This window comes from Carassius auratus, chromosome 44 (assembly GCF_003368295.1).
Source record: "Carassius auratus strain Wakin chromosome 44, ASM336829v1, whole genome shotgun sequence".
Classification (NCBI taxonomy): Eukaryota; Metazoa; Chordata; class Actinopteri; order Cypriniformes; family Cyprinidae; genus Carassius; species Carassius auratus.
Window position 1 is genome coordinate 4,637,215 of NC_039286.1, and position 23,100 is coordinate 4,660,314.

General features: G+C 40.4%; 1 protein-coding gene across 6 annotated transcripts; it reads left to right on the forward strand.

Annotated features, from left to right (window-relative positions):
• The first annotated feature begins 855 nt into the window (after positions 1-855).
• LOC113062209 (ubiquitin-associated protein 2-like) lies at positions 856-23,035 on the forward strand. 6 transcript variants are annotated; one of them, XM_026231882.1, is made up of 30 exons: positions 856-965; positions 2,721-2,858; positions 3,848-3,925; positions 4,310-4,420; positions 4,788-4,962; positions 5,602-5,697; positions 6,858-6,903; positions 9,565-9,609; positions 9,914-10,020; positions 10,160-10,219; positions 10,299-10,351; positions 10,429-10,514; positions 10,875-11,055; positions 11,240-11,441; positions 11,525-11,853; positions 11,961-12,139; positions 13,097-13,217; positions 13,936-13,975; positions 14,190-14,385; positions 14,466-14,532; positions 14,716-15,034; positions 15,844-15,932; positions 16,051-16,104; positions 16,209-16,290; positions 16,409-16,629; positions 17,284-17,389; positions 18,501-18,650; positions 19,902-19,969; positions 20,049-20,243; positions 21,433-23,035. In XM_026231882.1, the coding sequence occupies exons 2-30, from the start codon at positions 2,763-2,765 to the stop codon at positions 21,526-21,528; spliced, it is 3,648 nt and encodes a 1,215-aa protein (XP_026087667.1). In that variant the 5' UTR covers positions 856-965; positions 2,721-2,762; the 3' UTR covers positions 21,529-23,035. The 6 variants fall into 6 exon arrangements, with proteins under 6 accessions (XP_026087667.1, XP_026087669.1, XP_026087664.1 ...); XM_026231879.1 differs by lacking the exon at positions 856-965 and adding an exon at positions 974-1,147; XM_026231883.1 differs by lacking the exon at positions 856-965 and adding an exon at positions 1,710-2,278.
• Positions 23,036-23,100: the final 65 nt, after the last annotated feature.

A 23,100-nucleotide genomic window follows, 5' to 3' on the forward strand; every position in this document is an offset into this window, starting at 1 on the left:
ATCACTGACTGTGGAAACTTTACATTGGACCTCAAGCAACATGGATTGTGTGCCTCTCTTCTCTTGCTCCAGACTCTGAGACCCTGATAATTTACTTTTTATCAAAGAACATAACTTTGGACCACTCAGCAGCAGTCCAGTCCTTTTTGTCTTTAGACCTGGTGAGATGCTTCTGACGCTGTCTGTTGTTCAAGAGTGGCTTGACACAAGGAATGCAACAGCTGAAACCCATGTCTCACATACGTCTGTGTGTAGTGGTTCTTGAAGCACTGACTCCAGCTGCAGTCCACTCTTTGTGAATCTCCCACACATTTTTGAAGTGGTTTTGTTTCACAATCCTCTCAAGGGTGTGGTTATCCCTATTGCTTGTACGCTTTTTCTAAAACTAAGAATGAATTAAATCATAAATACATAAAAAATGTAACTAATAGCATGGCCTTTCCATTTCGTGTGTTATTATAGTCACTTGACTAGTGGCTGGTGTGTGAAGTTTCATAAAACTGGAAAACGTACTGAATTTATGTGGTAGGAGTTTTTTAAAGGAAAAATTAAGAGAAAAAAATAATCTACAAAAAAAAAAAAAAAGTAACTGTATGAACACTGTAAAATGTAATTTATCTAACCACAAGTATTTAATTTTTTCACTATTCAGTTCTTATTTGTTGTTTATTGTACATAAATAAATAAATTTGTTTCAAGGTCCTAAACTTATTCACGGAATATGTAGTCTATGTAATTGTGATATCAGTATCAATTATGAGGTGGGTTTTTGCATTACAGATTCCACAACAACTACTGGGTGACAGATTATATATAGCATAATTGTGTTTTTTCAGTTGATATCACTGTGGTTGATGTACATACGTACGCTGTCATCACGTGGTTGTGCTCTGCGCGTGAAGCTGCAGTAGCTGTGATAAACCACGTGACGCGGTGATCCGGGTGTCAGAGTGGAAGAGAAACAGGTAAATTTTGATTTTCTCGCTTATTGTCTGCGCGAGTCGGTTCGGCCTTGTTGTCGGTTTTGGGGAATCGATTAAGGACGCGAAAGAGTTCGTGTTTTGTTTCCGTCTGATAAGGAGGTTGATAGTAAAGCCTCTGTCTGTCGGCGCTATCTCCACGTTTCTGACATCCAGCCGGGTCTTTGGTTAGTACCTCGTCTGTTGTTCATTTTTATCATTCTGGGCCTGTAGGCCTCAGTGAAGCCTCGGTGTCGAGTGTACAGGTGAACCGACGGGAGTGCGCCTCACCCCGTGGGGCGTGTGCCTTCCAGATAAGCAAATGCAAAATATTATCTTCTCTATTAATCTAAGGAACTATTTACCCACAGTGTTTCAACTACGTTGAGAAATCATGTAGTTGATTAGAAACCGGAAAACTTTCATTGGTGGCCAGCAGCAGCATCATGATGCCCGATAACCGGCCATGAGGTTATTAGACGCTGCCAGAGCGGAAGCCACCCATCATCTAACGTTAGATCTCGTCTATTTTATTTAACGTATTAACATTATTTTAAGACTACTAAAAACCGTCTGTATGTGTTCATATTGTTTCGTTAGATCTTGTGTGTTTGAGTTTATACCGAGTTGGTTTTCCAAGGCCCATCGCCTCGACGTATCAGTAGTCCTTCATCCCTTAAGGTTTATTATTATTATAATTTACTAAGTTGGAATAGCTTACATTTTTCCTTCCTTTTTAGCCAGTAGTTTAATATGGGATTCCCAGGATGTAGATCTAGTGTAGAGCACAACAGGTAAAGTAGGTTACCTGTTGGATGCTTATTTTAGAGATTGATTGGAGACTGTGTAAGTTAGGCAGTGTTTAATGTTCCAGTGCATGGAAATGAATGCCTTTTATGTGCTTCTATTCCTAGAAAATATCCCTTGTTGTAGATCTACTTGGGCTTTGGTGTTTTAATTACTGTAGGGTGTGAGTGCTCAAGGAACATGAAATGACGTGCTGACACTTTCACCCATGGACTGTGTGATTGGTTTCACGTCTCCATCATGGTCTCAGTCTGACAGCTTCATCCTCGCTCTCACCCCGTTCAGAGGCCATTGAGGGTGTTTTTGTTGAGCTGTGTCCGGTAAAGCACGTCGTCCGTCTGTTTTCCAGCGGCTGGTCCCGCGTGTTTCTGTCACGCTGGCTGATTCTATGCGCGTTCCAAAGTGCGCAGTTGCTTTCGGCCACCACATGCCCTGCATTTCCTTATGCGCAGAGCCGCTACACTGGGCTGTTTGGCATTACCACACACAGAATATTTCACAATTTGCAGCAGGTTTATTGATTTTGGTGTCTCTTTATCGAAATATCAATAGTTGCGGTGTGTGTGTGTGCGTTTTAAGAATTAAAAACAAACAGAGGATGTTGAGCCCCGGAAGCGCGTACATGGTTGACCTGTTGCGCCTTGACTTGTAAACATCATAAAGTATTGCTTTTCACGTGCGATAATTGCGCAAAGCTTTCGAATTTCTTGGAATCGTATTTCTGTTGGTGTTCCTGAAAACCGCTGCCGTCTTTTTTATGGGTAGAGCCTCAGGCATGTGACGATGTTTACTTCCAGTTTTGGCTTATCAAAATGGCCACACAAAGGTGTAGCGTGTTTGTTTGCATGCAGGTTTAATGGGAATATGGCTTGTCAAGACCATGTGATGTTTTAAGGATTGCTTATTTTTGGCGAGTTGTCAGTAACATTTCTTCTACCTGTTTCTCTTTTAAAGGCGTGATTCCTTTGTAAATACTGTTATTTGTATATACTGTAAATGATGACTTCAGTGGGCGGAAGCCGGGCCCGGGGCAACTGGGAGCAGACGCAGGGTCAGACACCGAGCCAGTCACAGCACAAGCAGAGGCCCCAGGTGAGCTCTCACACGAGGTTGTGTTGATTAATTCTAGTGATTGGAGAAGTTATGTCAAAGCCCCTTTAGCCCACCCCAAAAAACTGTCTACACCAGTTGAATTTTTATTTTTTTTTAAATTGGGTACTCTTTCCATCTACAGAATATATTTACAGATGTTGACATTTGTTATAACTTTTGACAGGGGCATTAAAACTAGGTCTTGAAATCCTGCATTTAAATGGAGTCTGTATGTTAAAATATCTTAAAACTAAAAAGTTAGGCTTAAGCCTTAAAATAAGTCACTGCCATTGATTTGCATCGAGATGTACACCAGTAAAGTTTTTTTTTTTTTTCTAAGGCACATTTAAAAAAACTAAACGGGCCTAAAAGTGTTAATTTAAGCTTAAATGTCATTGCAACAAGCAACTGTATTATAATTGATCGTATTGGAATATTCAAGATGCCAGCTCATTTGTAAAGATTTACTTTTGTTCTGTGAAGTGCAAAAAACACAAGCTAACCAACAGCCATCATGCACATTAATTTTGAAGGTATGGCTATTTGAAAGCATCAAGCTAATTAATTGTTTTTAGCTTGAACTTAAGACTTGATGCATGATTCAAGGTGATTTACTAATAGATTTTGTGGGTGAAAGGGAAACTCCTACAATGCATATGCCAGGGGTGTAGAAACTTGGTCCTGGAAGGCCAGTGTCCTGTTGAATTTGTCTGCAATTTGCCTCAACACACCTGACTGGAAGTTTCTGGTTCAGGTGTGTTTATTTGGAGTTAGACAGCGTCCCTTAGGACCAGGTTTGGACACCCCTGGCATATGCATTCTCATTAGATGCAAAAATAATTCTTTAGTAAATCCTGAAAGTAAACAACACCAAAAGAGGGATTGTGCTGGTGCTGTTAGTAAATCTGGCACAATAAATGATGCCTACAATCATTGCAGTATGTTTCTCACCTGCCCTGAATTCAGATTTAATAATTTTGTTTATTCAGGCCACTGCTGAGCAGATCCGACTCGCGCAGATGATCTCGGACCATAATGATGCAGACTTTGAAGAGAAGGTCAAGCAGGTGAGTAGGGATGTCGGGAAATGATAGCAGGTTCTGCTTAACCTTCATCAAATGGGCCCTTCAATAAAGACGGTGGTTTGACAGTAGCTTCTAATCAGTTTTTCGTTGCGCTGTTCTGATGTGCCTGTACCTGCAGTCAGCGCACACACAATTTCCCTCAGTGCTCTCTCTATAGCTCTGACGGGGACTATCTGTGCTAGAGTAAAGTTTGAGCTGCTACCGGATGCTCTCTCTCAGTCTCACTCTGAGTTAGAGAGCAACATAAAGCTCAGACACTTCAGTGTTTCCATCAGTCCCCTGAGCCACTTCAGTTTCATTTTGTTGCCTTCCAAATATATGGCCCAAGTCATACACCCATGTGGAGCTTTCATTTCTCTTTTCCAGCTGGTTGACATCACAGGAAAGGATCAGGATGAGTCCATGATAGCGCTTCACGACTGCAATGGAGACGTCAACAGAGCCATCAATGTCCTGTTGGAGGGCAGCCCTGACACCGTGAGTTAAAAAGCCCAAATATATATCATTTATATACTCCTAATATTTAGATTTTGAATTTCTTGAATTGGCTTTGTTTATCTCATTTCAATTTGCTTCAGCATTTTTTCACTTTTTTTAATTTATTATTATTATATAGTTGGGCTTCTATAGATTTTGTTTCGGTATTAGTACTTCAGTCTTTTTAGGAATGAAACTGAAAATATTTTTGTGTAATATTAATAGTTTAACTATAACAATACAGTTTTAAGCTGTTTATTAAAATGTGTTTATATTATACCTGATTCAAAGTCTTATAATTTCAAATCTGTTTTTTTTTTTATATCCATCCCTCTTTTACATGTTAAATTTGCCCTTTGCTTTGCAGGACTCATGGGAGATGGTTGGAAAGAAGAAAGGAGTGTCAGGTCAGAAGGAAAGCACACAGACAGATGGAGGAGATGAAGGCAAGGAGAACCGAGAGAAAGGAGGAGAAAGAGATGTGGCACGTCGCCGAGGAGGGGCCCCGCGGAGGGGCCGTGGAGCCAGCCGTGGGCGAGAGTGTGAGTGGAGAAGTTACTTATGCTTTTGTTGCTACTCCTTTATTTTAGTCTGAAAGATATCTTCACCCTTTTTTTCCAAATTAAACGAGGCATTAAGTTAAATTCAACATTTGCTTTGGGCCATTTAAGAGAACTGTACTTTCTTAGTCTGCAGTCAGCCTCAGGACAGACTGCAGCACACCACAAACCCCTCGCTGCTCTCTCTATAGTGCTGAAGGGACCGTGTGTGCCACAGTAAAGTTTGAGCTGCTACCGGATACTCTCACTCAGCCTTAGTCTGAGGTAGAGAGCAACATAAGGCTCATATACTTTGACTCAAGTCTTGTGGTTTGTTTTATAATCTGACATTGAGAGCTGTTAGTCTTCAGCAATCATTTGAAGGGCTGCCAGTCAAAGTGAGATAATGAGAAAATGAAATATGCTAATCCTGAACACCAAAAGAATTGATCATAAAACGTGTAAAAGTTTGCCAAGTGTTTTGTTGCTCTTGGTTTTGTGCAACATCATTATCCTGATACTTTTACAATGGAGGCTGCTTTTAACCTTCCTTTATTTTTATATTATATTTATGCGTGCGTATTTACATTCATTTATTTATTTTCTTTTCAACTCGTTCCATTCTTTGTTTCCTCTCTTCAGTCCGTGGGCAGGAGAATGGGTTGGATGGGGCCAAGGCAGGTGGGGTTGCAGGCAGAGGAATGGAGCGAGGCCGTCGGGGAAGAGGCAGAGGAAGAGGTAAGTACTAGGGGTGTAATGGTTCAAATTACTCCTGGTTCAGTTTGTATCACTGTTTTAGAATATTTTGCTATATTTAGGGAAGAATTTACTACTGGCAAATAAAAAGAAAGAAAATAACAAATTATTCAACTTCAAGCAACAGCACAAATAGATACAATAGAGCAAAGATACAACTAAAATAAACAGTGCTTTTCAGGTTTTTTAGGTAGGTCTAACTTTAGTTTATAGTTAATGAAATGGAACAAAGTAATCAAATGTAAAATAACATTGCATATTAGACTGTATAAATTAAAGAGAAATCCTTAAAGTTACAATGAAGATTCATTCAGCAGCAGTGAGGCATTTCCTGGTCTTTTCCTTGTCTTTTGTTGTTTGGTTTACATTTAAAAAATTAGAAGTGTGCACAGATCCAGTACACTGATACTCTATGTACAACCAACTATGTCTGCTAGGATACTGACCAAGATGGGCATAATTCTTTTTGTGTGAATTTGTCCAATCAAACAAAAAAAATGTGTGCACTCTCTGAGCACACACAAATCCCCTCACTGCGCGTGTGCTTTCTCATCAGTTACAATGTCAGACACATAAAAGACATAACATAAAACAGACAAGCAGATGCCACATAAAAGCTCAAGTAAAATGCACCTCATTCACATCTTCTGGCTCTTGAATGTTTAAACTGGCAAGGCTTGATGAGTTTAGTTTAAACTGATAGCAGCATGTGCTAAGTCTTTCCTGTGCACATGCTCTATCAACACCTGGGTGATGACCGCATAAATGACTGCTCATATTCATATTGGCACTTGCATTGAACAAAGTTTACAAAGAGTGACTGTTTTGTACAATTATTATTTTTTTTTTTTCATCACTGTTGTTGAAATGTGTTGGACAGCCAGAATGCGTATCCATCGACAGAAACATACAATAGGCAAACTTTGTTTTACGCTTTATTTTTAACAAACCATATTACAGATGCCTTGTCAGATTTAAGTTGAACTGTGGGGCAAATGCGTGCAGAGCAGTACAGTGTCTTTGTATTTTGTTTTTAAGGGAGAGCTGTTACACCCCTAGTAAGTATCACTATTGATAATGGTTAACGAGGAGAATGAAAATGGTTAGTGGTTTTGGATTGACTTCATATTTCTTTCCTTCAGGTGGAGCTGGAAGGCGAGGGGGGAGATTTTCAGCTCAGGGCATGGGGTAAGTTTGTGTTCTTCCATTAAGATCCTTACTTTTTTTGCATGTTCTTTAGAGATCTCCCAGATTGGCAGAATCTAGGAAATGCTAATGGTGTCCAGTTAGCAAAAATGTTAAATTCTCTGCTTCAAAAATGGTTGAAGATATGACACAAATACTTTGTAGAGAAAGCTGTTCTGTTGAGTCCAGCCTGCTGGGTTTTTAAGGCCTGCTGGTGTGTTTATCTTGAGACTCTTTGCACATTTATGTCCTGTAAACCACAAAGAATTGAGCATGTTTTCCATGTAGTAGTTTAACCAGGTAAGTAAGAGTTATTGTGGGTTTATTTGCTGCTTTTTGGTGCTATGCCTTTTTAGACTTTCAGGGCTTAACGCTAAGAATCTTTTGTAGTAGCCCGGTTGAAACGGTGATTAATTTTTACTTGCCCTGCCAAAAACTTTCACTGGCCAGCTGTTCAGCTGTAAACAAAGCAGTGCAGCTGTAATTAACACTACTTTAAATGCGTTATACAGAGGCTAAATGAAAACACAATGTGAACTTTTCTGAAGACAGTCAATTGCCCACAGAGACCCCCAATTCAGTATTTAGGATTTTCTTCCAATTGATCTTGCTCTGCCTGCTACAGTATTTTTTCCTCTGTGTCCGTCTTGAGCATCTCTGTTCTCCATTAATGGCCGTTTACACACTTAGTTATATTTCCACACAAATGACAATTAAAAAAATGACTGCATGAAGTCCAGAACAGAGATCTGTTGAAATAAAAAAAAAATGGCCAGTCCACTGGTCCATCTATACTCCATTGTATAAAGTAAATATAGATAAATTATTGTTAAACTACAAAGTTACTTGGCAAGAAGGGGATTATTTATTTGTCCATTCAAGACGCATCTCTCTGTGTGCGCTGTACACACAGAACACAGCGCACGAGTACTGACTCAACTTGTATTTTGCGTCTTGCTTGATTGTTTTAAAATCACTGGAATTTTTTAATTAGCCAGGCTTAAACTAGTCCAAATGATAAACATTCATGATGACGTAGCAGTGACCCAATCAGGCTAGGGATGCAACAAATGATTTTGATAATCGATTAATCTAACTTATTAGTATGGTTAACCGACTAATTGTTTTTTATTTCACTGATTAATCAGGCCTGAGATCCAGTTTTGATCTATGCAAACCAAACTATTACTTTAATGACTTTTTTTTTTTTTTTTCACTAATAAAAAAATCGCCGTATTAGCTAGCTCCACACTTGAGAGCTTGTATAATCAGATGCGGTCTTAACTGCTGCTTTCACACAGCTGTCAGTCTTTGTTATTGAGAGCAAAGCACACAGCATATGTTTACGTAATCATCCAAACGTCGCTGCGCAGCTTCAGGTTCGGTTCTGCTCCGTTTGCTCTGAAGCACTGTCTTCTCTTGAATTGCATCAGGAGGGCTGAATTACAATCTTGCGCTACAGTGCCACACTGGTCAAACTGCGTTATTGCAGGGTCTTACATTAGGTCATATGAGATTAAACGACTACTCTACAATGAAAATATTTGTCTGCAGTTTTTTTTCTTCTTTCTTGAAGTTGTCGATTATGTAGACTAATTGTATCCGCACTAAATTGGGCTAGTGACAAATTCGTCGACTGTTCCAAGTGTCTTTCACGCTGGGCCAGGCCATCAGGCAGTCCTTATTGTCAAGCACTGGGCTTGATGACGCTTCACTAAACTGGTGGCAAATAGGGGTGTGCAGTAGAAATGCAGGTAGATAGGTCAACCTCTAGAAATTGGAATAATTTATTTTGCGGTTATCAAAATGCCATATATCAGAGTGCAGGGAATGTCTGTTGCTCTCACTTCGTTTTTGGAAAGAAAAAGAACAAGCTTATTAAAGCAGTATGATATGGAAGTGAAGCTCTCATGTTTTATATCTGCACCTTCACTTCCACTGTCGACATGAAATGAGAAGTGTTTATATTCACTGAATTACCTCAGGTATGGAAAAGTACATCGCCTGTCAAAAGTTTGGATTTTATATTTTGTTCATTTGATCTAATGCTTCTAAAAATGTGTAGATTTTCTGCATCGATTTGCTGCTCACCCCAACAGTAACCAAGATGCATTGTAGTATTAAGGCATTACAAGCATTTAAAATGTTTTTCATTCTTTTGTTTAAAAATATTAGAGTTTCAATGTCAAGCGTCTAGTTTAGCTTTTTACTGCAATATTCATTAGTCTAGAATGTAGTCATGTTGCGGCCCTGGAGCGGTTTTCTGTTTCTGTCAAGGCCGTCTGGTCACTTTTCTTTGACTTGCAGTCAGGCTTCTTACTGGCCCCTTTCGCTTGTTTGGTTTGAAGTGTGCTTTTGGATTTTGCATGTTTGGTTTTCAATTCTTGGCCTCCGATCTTGCAGAGTACCACCAGTTTAGCATCGTTTGAGTTGGCAAGTCACACCTCTAGCTTAGCTGTTTGATTCTAAAGCATTGTCTGATTCTTTTACACTTGTAGAGCAGGTGTGGTGGTTTGACCAGTAATGGATGTGAGCATGACGGTTGAAATCGCTCTCTCTCTGTCTCGCGCACATACTCAAGCACATCTTTGTTCACACCATGCACCCCCGTCTTTCTGCTTGTGTTGAGTTGCTTGTAATTCTCCCTGTTGTTTCTCCCTAAAGCCAGATTGATAAGAGCCCCAGATATGATTTTTCAGGAGATGAGAGGTGAGTTGAATACATTTATGAGCGTGTTGGTTTTGTTTGTGTAGGATCAAAAGGGTTTATAGCGATTAGTTATTGAAGAATGCATCAGTTTGAGCTTCATATGTGTTTATTTTCCACTGGTTTGTTTTCCGGGTTTGAAAGTGATTCGAAAGCACATTTGCGTCTTTGGTATAAATGCAATTAGCACTTTTTTTTATTTTTTTTTGCACATTGTTACTGATGGTCGATGACTAACTATTTCTTGCCTCCCTCATTCACTCAATGTTTGCTCAAAAAACAATTTATTTTATTTTTTTTCTTTTAGTACGTTTAACCCAGCGGACTACACTGAGCCAGCCCAAACAGAAGAGAGCTACACAAGCGGCAGCACTTGGAGTAACACAGGCAACCTGGAACCCGAGGATGGAAACAGTGAGTGATGCCACAAGTGTCTCTTGTAAACCCCTCCTCCAGTTCCCGGCAATGTTGGCCTTTCATCAGGCTGAAGTACACAGTCCATTTAAAACAAATATGAAAGGGTGGATGTTCTGACCTGAATCTGTTTCCACAGGGCTTGAGTTTACAGGTGGAGAGGGAACAAACTATCCTAGGAAGTTTGACTCCGCCCCTGGTGAGTATTGCATTGGGCGTTTTGCTAAGGATTTGGTCACCTGTTGTCAATGTAAGTGAGCTTAATATCTGTATAACAGGTGCTTGGAGAACTGCCACAGAAGAGTGGGGCATGGAGGACTGGAATGAGGATGTTAGTATTTGAACAGATACTAAAAAACCTGCTTTTAAGTTTAAGACTGAGCAAACTAACTCTTGTTTGTTATTTAGTTGTCAGAGACCAAGATATTCACTGCCTCCAGTGTGGCGTCCATGCCCATTCCACAGGAGAATGTCACAATTACAGCTGGACAGAGGTAAGCCAGTGGCTATTTCAGGGCTTCTGTGAAATTCACTTGCCATGTAAAATGATTTTGGCCTTTTTTTTTTTTTTTTTTTATGGTAATTATTATTATTTTTTAATACAGTAAAAACATTTTCATTAAATAAAACAAATGTTTAAATGCATTTAATATTTAAACATAATTTAATATTTGAATGATCACTACTATAGAAAGTCTACATTTTGAATGCAGGCTATTCTTCTATTTAGAAGGCATGCAATTTGAATAATTCTGTGGTGTCTAGATTTTCACAACCCAATTCCAAATATTTATACATGTGCTGCTGTCTCGGCTTATGTGAACGTCATGGACATAAGCTTGTTTGATTTTCAGGATTGATCTGGCGGTGTTGCTGGGGAAGACACCTCCCTCCTCTTCCTCAGAGGCAGAGCCTGCTTCGCTTGAAGGCCCACAGCCACCATCTCTGTCTCAGTCTCTTGTGTTCAGCAGCTCAAAGCAGACCGCATCAATGTCCCAGTCCTCCTCTAGTGCTCCTTACAGCCAGCACAGCATGGTGAGCAAGATGTCAAATGAAGTCATAAAGGTCACGTCATTGCTGTTTTTAAGGGCCACTTGTATTTATTTTGTCAGTTGTATTAGCCAGTTGGCATTCATAACTGAAATCGATGTTATCGTACCCAAATAAATTGGTGGCAGCCAAAACATTATCATTTTGTCTCTCTCTGTTCTTACCTCAGGTAAGCATGCTCACTAAGGGTTTCGGTGATGTTGGTGATCCAAAAGGAACCACTGGAGGCTCCACAACTGGTTCTCAATTTCTGGAGCAGTTTAAGACGGCCCAGGCTTTGGCCCAGCTAGTGGCCCAACACTCACAAAGCAGCACACCCAGTGCTGGTGCTTCAACCTGGGATACCAGCCCCCCTACACTGGGGCAATATGGTAAGGGGACTGACATGGTTTGAATAACTTCTATGATTGTTAAGACCTTTCTGTGTGGTCTTATTCTTTCTCTGTGTCTGCAGATATGAAACCTCAAACAGAGCCTGTGCACAGTCCCTTTACCAAACGACAGCCCTACAAGCCCACCTCCACTTCCTCCTCAATGGATGCCTTCTTGCAGGACAAAGCCACACCTGCTTCTACCACCTCAGCCATGCCCCCTCAGTCCACTCCATCCTCATCATCATCACTGCCCCATGCCACCATCACCACCCCTCTCCCCAAACCCTCAGGTCCCAGCCCAGGTCAGCAGAACTCTTCCAGCCCAGCCGATCCTCAGGCATCCAGCCCACTCCCCCTGCAGCAGCACAAACTAAAACAGCAGAAGAAGAGGGCTTCCATCTCAACCAAGGTCATGATTCTCCAAGTTTGTTGTGGTCTTTTATTGCTGTTTTGGGGAATAATGGCATTGATCAGCTTTGCCTTATCTGTTTACTCAAGTGCTGTTGTGATTTGCAGATTCCAGCCCTAGCAGTGGAGATGCCAGGCTCTGCGGATATATCTGGGCTCAACCTGCAGTTTGGAGCATTACAGTTTGGCTCTGAACCGGTGCTTCCAGAGTACGATGCCTCGGCAGCTGTTGCCACGACGACACCAGGCATCCAAGGCCAGAACAGCCTTTACACAAGTGCTAGCAAGTGGGTAACTCATGTCTGCGTAAGACTGTCAGACTAAAGCTTTTATCTTAATGCATTCATAGTTTCAAGCACAGTAACAAAGCTGTACAATTTTGTAAGGCTTTTTGAAATTAATAAAAGTTTTTTTTTTTTTTCACCTCAAACAATTATGAAAATACAATAAACGAGTGAAAACGATTGCACCCCATTCTGCCATCATTTGCAGTGTTCTGCTTTTGTTTCTCCAGAAGAGCCCCATTTTCTGTGGAAAATCAATTAAATCATGTTACGTGACATTTGCTAAATGGGACCTGCTTGATTTATCGTAGTATATTTATTCATGTTTTTAACAATAGAAAAATCAGGGGATCTCAAGGTACATCTAAATGCATGAAATCCGAAAGAACGGAACATAAAATTTTCCAAAAAGGAACCATCACCGGGCAAGTAAGAGCCAACTGTAGATTTATTACACAAATGACAGCAAGGTTCAAATCTAATCTTCATATTGTATAGTACACTGGGATTGAAATAGGCTCTGTTAATACATTTATAATGTGATCACTAGCTGTTCCTGTCTAAATGAACATAAAATGTGCAATTACATCACAGCCTTTACAACTTAATCGCAGTTATATAAAAAAACCCATCCAAAGTGCGCACACACCACAGTGAACACACACCCGGAGCAGTGGGCAGCCATTTATGCTGTGGTGCCCGGTGAACAGTTAGGGGTTCGATGCCTTGCTCAGGGGCATCTCAGTCGTGGTGTTGAGGGTGGAGAGAGTGCTGTGCATTCACTCCCCCCACATACAATCCCTACTGGCATGAGACTCAAGTTTGCAACCTTTGGATTACGAGTCCAACTCTCTAACCATTAGGCCATGACTTCCCTTTTTCAGTTTTACTTTGATTATGCTGTCCTAACAGCATCCCAATCATAGAATATCTGTTGACGTTTTTCTGGTTTGTCCACAGTGAGCAAGCAACAGCCCTGTCCAACCCCAGTCAGATGGAGCTTTATGAGCCAAGAGCCAGCCAGACACGGCGCTACCCTCCTTCTGTGTCCTCATCACCACAGAAAGACATTCAGTCCAAGGTTAGATTCAGTCTAAACACAAGCAGCCCTTAGGCCGGTGACACACTGGATGCGTGGCGCAAGCGTCTCAGCCGCGTGGCGTGTCGGTTTTTAATTCGGCTCCCATGTTAACAGGTTAGAGCTTACAGACCGCCTGCGTGAGACGTGCGGCAAACGCTTGCTTGCTAGAAATAGAACCGACGCCTATTTTTACCGCGACACGCGCGCGTGTTGGAAGCTTTTCCAGGCTAAATATAATAGGAAAATGTGTTTAAATGTCATTTTGTACACAAATACATATGATTTCCTGATATTTTGATATTTGAAAGTCCATAGGTTGACATAAATTCAGATATAAATGTAATAAAAAAAAATAATAATAATTATCGATTTTCAAATATTGCACCTATCAAACATAATCTATTTCGTCCTTTATCAGTAGGCGTAGGTGTAGGTGTGTAGAAAAAAGTATATATTGTTGTAATGAAGACATGAGCCTGGTCTGTCAACGGTCTCCCTCTACAGCAGCAGCGCGCCAGCGCCGCGACAGGCACGCTTCTGGTGTGTAAAGACACAGAATCCGCCACGCTTCTGGGACGCTTCAGACACGCGGCGCTCACGCCACGCATCCAGTGTGTCACCGGCCTTAGTCACCTATCAGTTTAGTGAGGGTTTATTTTATTTTTTATTTTGTGAAAATGATGCTTCATCTAAGCTAACCTTTTCTTTCTGATTACAGAATGGGTTCAATTCGATGCAGACGTCACAATCTTTGGAAGGTATAACTTTTAAAGTTTTAAAAATCTGAATCCACCTGACTTTAAAGAGCTTGAGCATTTAAAGCAGTAGATGACATTAGTTCTGCGAACACTAATGAACAGAATGTAATTGTCTGTTGTTGTGTACAATAATATAGTTGTTATAGTTACCGCTCTTGTGAACAAGTCTCATACAACTGATAAAACTTGTTAAATATCCCATTATCATTCCTAGCTGCAGCAGGCTCTGCAGTGCCAGTGAAACCAGTGTCCGAATCAGTCGTCCCATCATCGGTTTCCAACATATCCTCATTGACTGATCCCTCATCAGGTCCTCCTTCCCTGCTGACTACATCCAGTCAAACACCTCTCAGTGCTCTTGGACACGAAGACGGCTTGCCCGGCTCACTGGCCCCTCCTCAGCACAATAAGTAAGGCATTTTGTTTGCATTACTTCAGTTTAGTGTGTCTGGATAAGAGAGATGCTAATAATACTGCACCTTTCCCTCAGCCCCCTTCCTTCACAGCAAAGCAGTTTGGCACCTTCTTCAGTTCGCACTTCAAACTCAAGCCTACTGGTGAGTTTGCCACTAAGTGTTATAAGGACAGAGCAAGTGAATATGAAGTCAATATTATGTCTGTTTTGGTAATGCATAGTCTTATTTGGCACAACTCATCGGTGTTCTTATCGTGAAAATATAATTACTTGATCTGCCTCATGACTAATTTAAATTTAAATCCCTTGTCACTGTGCCTCCTAGCACCCAAGTGTGGATGGCGATTCCAGCTTGCACTCCTCGTCCTTCTCATCTGTCTCTGTGGCTCCTTCAGTTCCTCCACCTTCTTTAGCTACTTCAGCAGCCCCTGTTTCCCACACTGGCCCCATTCCCCCCTCTTCTTCTGTCAGTTCGGTCTCTGCGCAGTCTGCATTGGGCCCGGGCAGCAGTCTGACCCTGGGATTGAATAGTGGTGCTGGTGTGGTTTCAATGGTCCCCCCTACGGCTGCTGCATCTTCATCATCTGCTGCCTTGGCCACTGCGGCACCTTCATCTGCCTTGTCTCGCAGCACGGCTGCCTCAGGTATGAATTGTGGTTGGAGTTGGGCAATATGACCTGAGTCATTTATACGGTGACATTTAAAAACTTATTTTTATTGAAATTTTTTAGTAAGGTGCCATCAAAAAGACTAGAATTATCTGATACGTGCAACTGAAATGTTCAAGGCCCAGAAATATAGTAAGTGACATCTTCTTTTCTGTGTCAGTCTCCGCTGTGCATTCACGAGAGTACCATGACACGTGTGTGCATTCCTCTGCTTGTAAACAAGGTGCAGCGCATGTGTCTTGTATGTCAGAACACCGGCTCCTGTGTCCGCAGTAATACACACATGCATCGTTGTACCCTCCTGAACACGGTTGAACCACCAGTGTCACTTGGACTATTTTATCGTTGTCCTTACTACCTTTCTGGGCCTTTACCGTTTTAGTTGTTACTGTCTATACAGGGTCAGAAAGCTCTTGGATTTCATTAGAAATATCTTGTGTTCCGAAGATGAACAAAGGTTTTGCGGGTTCGTATTGACATGAGTGCGAGTAAATAATTTTATGGTGAAATATCCCTTTAAAGTCACTGGACTTTTAGTGATTATTAATCTATTGCAACACTTAGATGTTACTGATTCTATGGGATGACTCCTTATTTGTTTAGCTAGAAAAAAAAGTTTATTGCGTGGAATAAATGAATGCAGAATCATCTTTTTAACATCATGTACAGACATGATCAATATCACTTTTCTTATCTCAGATGTATAAAACTAAACTTAAATGCTTTATGTAAGAGGATAAAACCACTTCAACTTAATTTTATTGTATGCTGCTTCATCTAAACAGGGAAAGCACCTCCAAACCTGCCTCCTGGAGTGCCGCCTTTGCTGCCCAACCCTTACATTATGGCTCCCGGCCTGCTTCACCCATACCCAGTGAGTGTTTAGACATTTTATTTATTTCTTTTTTGTTGTCAGTTCTGTATTCTTTTAGGCATGCTTTTTTTATCATGTATATTGTTTTGACTCACACCCTACTCTTTATATCCTTTAGCCCCAAATGTATGGCTACGATGACCTACAGATGCTGCAGACCAGGATACCACTGGTGAGGGGTTGTTCCTGTTTGATTAATAGCAGTATTTGACATGAAAGTTACTATGCTGTGTTTGTTTGTGCTGGATGTAGTTGAAACCTTATTTTCTTCTTCAGGACTATTACAGCATCCCATTTGCCACTCCAACCACAGCACTGACTGGCAGGGAAGGCAGTTTGACAAGCAACCCATATTCTGGTAAGATGCACTTTTTGTTGTTGTTTCTTTTAGGTTTGGTTTGCGCATTGAATTCAGTGTCCGGTGAGGGAACCCAAACACAATTTCTGAAACACTGTTTCTCAAAACTTTCTTGTAGCTGGTGACCTGTCAAAGTTTGGTCGTGGCGACGCCTCGTCTCCTGCACCCGCCACGACGCTGGCCCAGCCACAGCAGACCCAGACACAAACGCACCATACCACCCAGCAGCCCTTCCTCAACCCAGCCCTTCCACCAGGATACAGCTACACCAGCCTGCCCTATTATACTGGTGTCCCCGGTCTGCCCAACACCTTCCAGTACGGCCCTGCCATGTTTCCGGTAAAGTTTAACGCATCTTTTACACAGCCAAGTTAAAGCTTCTGTGCCTTCTCAAAATTCAGTGTAAAGAGACTGTGCAGCATAAAATCTAGACTTTAACCCGAAACCTGCTTTAACCCTCCTCAGCTTCTATTTTCAAAGTATTAAGCTGTAATTGCGGTGTGAATGTGTTTGTGTAACGTAAGTTTTCCTCTGAAAATTATGCATTTTGGCTGTTTATCTTGCTCCATAATGGCATTTTAAAATTTGCAAACTTTTGTAAACTGTATTCAGAAACAAACATTTGTGAAAATGTCATGCATAGGCGTATTTCATGTTCAGTGTATAATACTACACTCTTGGATAATACTTTGGTAACTGTTGCTATGGTTACTTTTAAGAAACACGGGCTTGAGTCCCATTGCACGTTCATCGCGTGAACGGGACTTCTTGAGACTTACAACCACATTTACTTAAATCCCAAAAACTAACTGTGTGGATGTCACCCATGTCTGAGCCTAAGCTTCTCAATCCAGTCAACGACTGATCACTATTCTAGTTTTTTTTTTCTTTGATAATCCACTGCACTTGGATGTATGTGACAATGCAGTAGAATATATTTGGCTACATCTGTTTCGTTGTGACTTTAAAGACTGTTTCTGAACGTTCTTTCAGGTGGCTCCTACCTCCTCCAAACAGCACGGTGTGAATGTCGGTGTCAATGCGTCCGCAACAGCCTTTCAGCAAGCTAGTGGTTATGGATCACATGGATACAGCACTGGTAATGCATTTTCTTATGTCCATGCAATATTTAAAATACAATAAAACTGTTCAGATGCTTTGACAACTCGGAGGCTTTTTACAACTCAATCTGCCTAGAATTAGTCTACCCTTTTGCTGAAGTATTAGAAAAACTCTCTAATAACGTCTAGGTCTTGTAACCATCTTGAGTTTTCAAGCCATGTATAACTAAACTAGCTCAGTCACCTCTAAACCCTGTGTTGGCCAAATCTCTTCTTTTTCTTTTCCGTGAAGTTAAAGCATGAGACAATTAATCTTATGGTGTAATCCAAAGTACTGTGTTTTTGGAGAATGTTTGGTTTTCAAAACCAGCTGACTTTCACAGTCACAACTGTACTGCATGGTGTTTTGTGTCGCTGTTTTAAACATGGATTCTACTTGTGGGGTAGTTTTAACAATTGAGGATTGTACTATTGAGTGTCCTGGATATCAACCTGCAGCCTCAGGAATATGGCCAACATTGATTTGGACAATTATCTACTGTTATATAGTGAATCTTAACTGTGCACAGATAGGCTAAAGCAAGCACTTCAGAGTGCTGCCGATGGGTGGGTCTCTGTGGAACCAGTGATGTAAGGAGAATGAGGTGGGAGGGAGGTCGCTTGGTTGAGGGTGGTGGGTCCACTCATGCTTTCCACACGCTGCTGTTGCTTTTGATCTTCCACCACTTTTGAGCACTGCTTGTTTTACTCTTCCATCACTTTGCTCTTACACTCCCATTCAATCTCCATGTCCTTATTTTTCTTCTGCAAATTCTTCCATATTATCTTTTCATACCAACGTTTTTCATAACTTCTATTCTTTCATTGATATTTTCCAGCTTCATCTTCTCCAGTCCTAATGTTCTGTTTTTGCAGTCTTTTTATTTCCATTGCTTCTGTTTATAAACGTCTTTCACCTTCTCGTCTTGTTCATGTTATGTTCTTAAATCACCAGTATTCTTTTCTGATAGGCCCCTCCCCCAGCTTGCAGTGTCTTTAGCCCCATCCCTATGCCCCGCCCCTTCACTCCTCCTCCTCCTCCCCTCTGGCCCTGCCTGGTGTGTGTCTAATGCTGTGGGGCTGTGGCTGTGTGTGTCTGACCGTTTGCAGGCTATGAGGATTTGGGCCAGGCTTCGGCAGGGAGTGGTGATTTCTGTAAGGGTGGCTATGGCACCGCCGTTGCCGCAGCCGCTGCTGCCGCCGCCGCCGTCGCTTCTGCACAAAACAAGCCCGCCAACTCTGTCACCGGGCCCGGAGTGGGTGAGTGCAGCCTCACGCTAAAACCCCCATTTTCCTTTTTCCTCCTCCCTTTTCTTTCTTAAGCTCTCTCTCTCTCCCCTCATTTGCTCCTAACTTACTACTGGTCAAGCTTGATGAAGCTGCCATGGACCGCATGGTCTCAGCTGGAAGGAGATCAGGAAACGGTGTTTCATTAGGAATGGTGGAGGACATGAAAGTATCCCTCTTTCGTTGGGTAGAACATCAGGGTTGTTCCTCTTGTGACTTTAAAACGTTCAAAAAGGGTTTCTTGATGGATGCCATCCATTACTGCAGCCAACTGTCCAAAAAGTGCATTGATTAGTGGAACAGTTTAAATGCCTTTATTTTTCTCCAGTATTTTAAGGTATTTGAGTTCTGATCAGAAGTTTTGTTTCTCTGAAATGGTCAAGTTTTCACTGTTAATGAGGTAAAATATCAGTTTCATAGAAAATGCTTTATGCATCATATTTTGTTAAAAGGTTTCTCCATCTTGTGAACATTTTTGTCAGCTTGATGATCTGGACTACATTGTGTGTTTTACACTACTTATGGCAGCTGTTTTTTTTTTTTTGTTTTTTATAAATGTAAGTAAATTGTGTAAGTGCATGCTCCTTTTCGATTTTAAATTGCATATATTGGTAAAAAAATAATTAAACCAAGTTCAACGTTAAATTAATTTGAAACCATAATTGGGAATATTGTGACAAAGTATTTTGTGGTTATTGCAGAGAGCATTGTTTTCAAATGTACCAAAAATGTATTATCATAATTGTTTAATTGAATTTACCCCATCCTCAAAGATTTCAGTCATCTTGGCATTTCTTCAGCCACCTAAGAACACTTAACTCTGTTAGTTTTAAGTGTTATTTTTATCGTTCTTGCTTGCGTACCATTTAGTTCCTCGTGTAAAAAGCACAAGTGTTGTCTGTGTGTGGATTTTCTTTTTAATTTTTAGTTTTTGCCTCTGATTAGCCTTGAAATGACCCTACTCTTGTTCACTGTTCTGTGGTAAAATGTGGAGGCACAGATGAGCAATTTTTACACCCGGTCTTCTCATAAAGCCTATTGGAGGATCACATTTCTATGTTTCTGTATTTAAATAAGCGTTCCTCATTTACTGGATTTATCACAGCGTCATACTTCTAATCATATGCAAGTCAACATTAAAGGGTCAGTCTGTTTCAAGCTAAGTGATGTTTTCCTGCTTTCAGCAATCATCATTTTGTTTTTGTTTAAACTTTTCTGCTTTAGGGGTGTCTGTGACCTCAAGCAACACGGGAGTCCCTGACATTTCAGGGTCTGTTTACACAAAGACGCAGGTGAGGATGCTCATCAAATTGAGTTTTTCTTTGTTTGATTAACTTAGTCACCAAAAGTGTCTCAATCTGATCTCCACAGTCTTTTGAGAAGCAGGGTTTCCACACCGGAACCCCCAGTGCTTCTTTCAGTCTGCCCTCAGCACTTGGGAGTGCTGGCCCTATCAACCCTACGGCTGCGGCGGGTTACGCTCCAGCCCCTTACATGCACATCTTGACCCCTCATCAGCAGCCCCACTCTCAGATGCTCCACCACCACCTGCAGCAGGACGGACAGGTAAAAGCTTGCACCATCACCTCTGCTTTTGTATTGGTAACCTTCATATAGACCCGTCAGGTTCAGGAAATAAAAACCTTCTTTCATTTCACATTTTCAACTTCTAGTAATGAATTGATGATGATGATAATTATTATTGTTATTAAAATGTTGTAAAAAAAAAAAAAAGCTTTTTTTTTTAAATTTATAATAAGAATAGTGTTGTTTGGCTGTTTTTTCCTTCCAAATCAAAGCTCGTTTAGCTTGATCAAAGCCAAATAAATGTTTATGAATAAGAAGACTTGTTTCTAAACAAATGTAGTATTACTCCAAATTAAAGCTTGATTTAGAATGCTTTTAAGTTTATTTGATGATATTGTTGTTTTATTAATTGTATATTGTGTTTGCATTGCTAGAATTACTATTATTATTTTTATAATTATAATATTTGATTATAATATAATTTGTATTAATATATAAAAAAATATTTATATACTGTATTTTCCAGACTATAAGTTGCACTTTTTTTTCATAGTTTGGCTGGTCCTGGACTTACAGTCAGGTGCGACTTAATTTATCAAAATTAATTTGACATGAACCAAGAGAAATTAAACAATAGAAAACATTACCATCTACAGCCGCCAGACGGCGCTCTATTCTGCTCGGTGCTCCTGTAGTCTACACTGAAGACATGGAGCCCCATTCCTCAAATCTTGCCCTGGAGGTCCAATGCACTGCAGTGTTTAGCTCCAACCTGATCAAAGTCACCTGTCTGGGATTCTCTAATGATCCCAAAGACATTCATTGACACTGATTAGCATGCTCAGGTGTGTTTGATTAGGGTTAGAGCTAAACTCTGCAGGAAAGTGGATCTCGAGGTCCAGATTTGAGGATCCCTGACATAGAGCCTCTAGCGGCTGTAGACAGTAATGTTTTCTCTTGGTTCTAAATAAATGCGACTTATAATCCAGTGCGACTTGTGTTTTTTTTCTTCATCATGACGTATTTTTGGACTGGTGCGACTTATAGTTCGAAAAATACGGTAGTAACTTTTCTTCCCCATGAAACCAATGCTCTTCATTTTGTTTGGTATAAAAGTTTAAAATTCACTTACATTTTTCTATTAATTTTTTTTTTTTTTTTTTAAGAGCTCAATATAAATGTAAAATTTTTAATATTAAATATTTTATTTACATTTCCGTTCTCTCAGAGTGGCTCTGGGCAACGCAATCAGAATGCCTCCATTCAACAGAAGTCTCAGATCAACAAGTCAGGATACAACAGCTACAACTGGGGAGGCAATTAATACCCTGTCCTGCCCCGTCTGGTGTTCCAAAGGCTGGATTAGTGGAACCATACCTTTCTCTCCAGAAATCTCCCCCTTTTCTCTGTCCTCCACGGCGCTCCCTCTCCTCTCTCTGCACAGTCATCCTGCAGTACCAGCCCCATTCCACTGGTGGCGCTGTTCTAAGAGAGATACAGCACTGTAAGGTGCCGCTTGAAGAAGGGGCACGGGGGAGAAGTCTTAAAAGGGAGCGTGATCTCGTGCATATATGGATAGTTACTTAGGCCTTCATGATTGGAGTAATTGAGTGTTTGGAGTTTGTGTTCAAAATACATAAAAGCCCCAAACTCCCTTTTCTTGTCTTTCTGGAATATGTAACATAGATCTGTTTTCTAGAAGGACAAATGTTTAGTTTTTTTCCCCTGTTGTTTTTCTTTTTACTATTGGATAAATATCTTTCTTTATGTAAGAAAGAGAGAGGGCAGTGTTTTTTTTTTTTTTTACGTTTATTTCCCTCCTTTCTACTTCTTACTTCAGCACCTGCAATCCAAATGTACAAGTGCTGCCTCTGTTTCTTCCCCGCTATGAGTTTTTACCAAATTTTATTTTGGGAAAAGAAATCACTCTAAATTGGCTAGTGCAGTTGTGAAGTTTATTTTTTACCAAATATAAACGGATATATGAAAAAAAAAAATGTATAGCTGAGTTCACAGGCTTCAGTTCTGTAGCGTGCATGTGTGTGTGTTTTGGTTTATTTTTAGTGTGTGTGTGTGTGTGTGAATGAATGAATTGCATCATCAGGGTGGCCAGTGTATGAGTGTTGTACTTATAGAAAAGGCTTCGATGTGTATTCCTTTTAATTTCTTTATTGGAGCCTATTGTACTCTCCAGTTGTGAGAAGTGCACTGGTCACCTTATACTTTAGCCTATTTTCTGCAAACCTTTTTCTGTTGTTGTTGTCCTCATTAACCACCCTTCCTGTAGTGACAAGACTGGATTACGCCAAGGCATGACTTTTGATCTGTGTTTTGCCATAAGCGTGAAGTTTTTCATTTGCGAAAGGAATTGAGGTTACAGGTTTTTTTTTTTTTTTTTTGGCCACCGTGTGTTCTTCCACAGCTTTTGTCCTCCTGTCATACCTGCAGTCATTCTCCCCCTCAAACACCTGTCCCCAAATATATTCTTTTAGTAATATGATTATTAGGAAAGTGCTGATGGACAGAATTGTACTATGAGTATTTTTTTTCTTTTTCTTTTGTCAGTGACTTTCTTTTTGTACTGTGCGTTTTAAAAAGATTTAAATGGATAAACTTGTCTTGTACATATATGTATAAAAACACAAGTACTGTAGTCTGTTTGTTTGATGGCTTTTTTTTCTCCCCTCTTGAATCCTTACACACAGACTTGTTAGCTTTTTTTTGTTTCATAATGTTTTTTATTTTGTAAAAAAATATATAAATATTAAGTAAATAAACAAGAAAAAGACATTTTCATCATTTTGGGATGTGAATGTCTTTTTTTAAGAAAACCATGTTTGTGTGCCTTTTAACTGAAGTCTGCTGCTTTGTCTTCAAGTTTTAAAGTTTAAGGTCT

Excerpts from the sequence above, each read along its gene's own strand:
- LOC113062209 (XM_026231882.1), top strand. The coding sequence starts at position 2,763 with ATGATGACTTCAGTGGGCGGAAGCCGGGCCCGGGGCAACTGGGAGCAG. Across the intron at positions 3,926-4,309 it reads TTGAAGAGAAGGTCAAGCAG|CTGGTTGACATCACAGGAAA; the intron begins GTGAGTAGGGAT and ends TCTCTTTTCCAG. Across the intron at positions 10,021-10,159 it reads GGAACCCGAGGATGGAAACA|GGCTTGAGTTTACAGGTGGA; the intron begins GTGAGTGATGCC and ends CTGTTTCCACAG.